Raw genomic sequence first — 2190 nt, forward strand, 5'->3', positions numbered from 1 at the left:
GTGGGATGTTGGGGTGTCTGGGGGGTACAGTGGGATGTCGGGGTGTCTGGGGGTCCAGTGGGAATGTCGGGGGTGCCTGGGGGTCCAGTGGGATGTCGGGGGTGCCTGGGGGTACAGTGGGATGTCAGGGTGCCTGGGGGGTACAGTGGGATATTGGGGTACCTTGGGGGTATAGGAGTGTCGGGGTGTCTGGCGGTACAGCGGGGTGCTGCAGGATGCTGCCGGGTGCCACGAAGGTTATGAGATAACTCGGGGGGCTGTGGGGGTGCTGCAGAGGATCTGGGTGGTACCATAAGAGGCAATGGGGTTCCAGGGGGTCCCTGTAGGTTTCCGTGGAGTGGGGGTCAGTGGAGTGTCTGGGGCTGGGCCGGGGTGCCCTTCCAGGTTCCCTGCCCGCCTCACTCCCTCAAGTGAAGTGAGCACAGCAGAGGAGGAGCTGCTGCATGAGGCCCCGTGTGGGAGGGGGGAGCGGCATGCCCCAAGGGCCTGGGACACACATTTTAGGCAAGAAGTCAGGGCGGGGAGGTCAGCTGGGCCTGGCTCGGGTCCAGGGCCTTTCCCCAGAGATAAGCACCCAGCAGGGCCTGGGGGCGGGGCGGGAAGGGGGCTCACACACCAGCCAGGAAGAAGACAGGCCGCCCCACGAGCAGCAGAACTGCCCCCATGGGGGCCCAAGGCCCGTCCTGCTTCTGAAACATTTCCCACAAATATTCTAATTTTAAACAAGGCGAACCCTCCCTCAGTTCCACGACAGCTTGGTCAAGGTGTGCTTGTGAGCACCTCTGGCTGTAGAATTATTCCTCGTGAGACCAAGGCATCTGCGTCCACACCTGAAAAGAACCCCATCCTTTAATTCAAAGTACCCCAGGGGAAAATGAGGCAAGGTGTCCTCCAAACTGCCAGCCCAGCGCTGAGTGGCTAGCGCCCCGCAGGGGGCATCCAGCAATCCCCCAAACACACAGGGGCCAGGAACACCTGGGCTGCGCCCTGCCTGTCCTGAGGGCCCCACCTGTCACCTGCTCACCTACCAGCACCAAGGGTTTCAAGGGCAAATGGAGGAGCTTTCAGCTAGGAAAGCTGTCACATGAACCCTGAACCCAAAACTGAACCCAAAGCTTCCCGGTACGTGGGGCTTATTTTGAGAGTTTGGTTCTGGAATGAAAGTCCCTAAAATTCTGTGTGCTAACAGAGCAGGGACGCTGCACCACCCAACCCCTCACCCACCCCAGGTGGGCCCTGCTGCCGGGGGGGGGGGGGCTAGGAGAGTTCCTTCCACCCACAGCCCCCACCCGCCAGCCACACTGCTGCACCTCAAAGGGGCCTGGCCCACAGAGCACTGGGGGCCTCCCTGGAGGGCACTAGGGCGGAGGCAGCGCCATCCTTAGCACCTGGGGGGGGGCACTAACTATGGCCAAATTTCTCCATCTGTAAGGTGTTAATATTTTCCACGTGCAGTCTATTTAACAGCAGCACTTTAGGCAGGCATTAACCAGGCCCAAACACAAGCACAGGCCCTGAGCAGAGAGTGTGAGCCTCTCTCAGGGTCCCTCACCGAGTCCTCCTGCCTCTTCCCGCCTGCTGAGCTGGACCCACGGGCTGTGGAAGTGGGACCCCAGCGCTGGGACCCAGGGGAGAGGCAGAAACAGCCCAGGACTCCAAACCTCCCCTCCCCCACACTTGATGGGCAGAGAAACGAAAACCAACACTGCTGTGCCTCCAGGGGCAGGATTATTAATCCTGCAGCTGATAAAACCCCGGATCCCGCAGAAAACGCCTGAGTCTTGCGCGCCGACAGGTGCCAGCGCCGCACGGCCCAGGCTGACCCGGGCAGTGACGCACCTGCGCCCCCTCCACCCCTACCCCTTCCCCTCTCCAGGCTCCGGCTCAGGCCGCGGCGTTGGGGGTGGGGTCGCTGGGGGCCGCACCTGCGTCCGGCGGTTGACCTTGACGAAAATGGGGCCTGCATCCGTGTGGTAGGCTTGCCCTTCGCTGATGCAGCCGGCCCCGGGGCTCCCGAAGGCCCGCAGGGTCGCGGTGCGCAGCTCGGCGCGCAGCAGCTGCTCCATGGGGCTGGCGAGCGGGAGGGGGGCTCGGGCCCGGGGAGGGACGGGGACGGCGCAGACGCCGGCCGGGGCGGAGCTCGCAGAGGCCGAGCCGCTCTCCGAGGGGGCGGCGCGGGGTAGCGCGGCC

At 63.8% G+C, this 2190-nt stretch overlaps 1 protein-coding gene across 3 annotated transcripts in view; it reads right to left on the reverse strand.

Moving 5' to 3' along the window:
* FN3K (fructosamine 3 kinase) overlaps positions 1-2135 on the reverse strand; it is a 6898-nt gene extending 4763 nt beyond the window's left edge. Inside the window, exon 1 of one of the 3 annotated variants that reach the window (XM_029927821.1) lies at positions 1926-2135. In XM_029927821.1, coding sequence (XP_029783681.1) covers positions 1926-2066 — 141 coding nt within the window. In that variant the 5' untranslated portion in view covers positions 2067-2135. The remainder of the gene's footprint in view (positions 1-1925) is intronic. The other 2 variants (XM_029927823.1, XM_029927822.1) reach the window with 2 other exon arrangements.
* Between the last annotated feature and the right edge of the window lie 55 nt (positions 2136-2190).

The sequence above is a fragment of the Suricata suricatta genome, chromosome 17 (genome assembly GCF_006229205.1).
Source record: "Suricata suricatta isolate VVHF042 chromosome 17, meerkat_22Aug2017_6uvM2_HiC, whole genome shotgun sequence".
NCBI lineage: Eukaryota > Metazoa > Chordata > Mammalia > Carnivora > Herpestidae > Suricata > Suricata suricatta.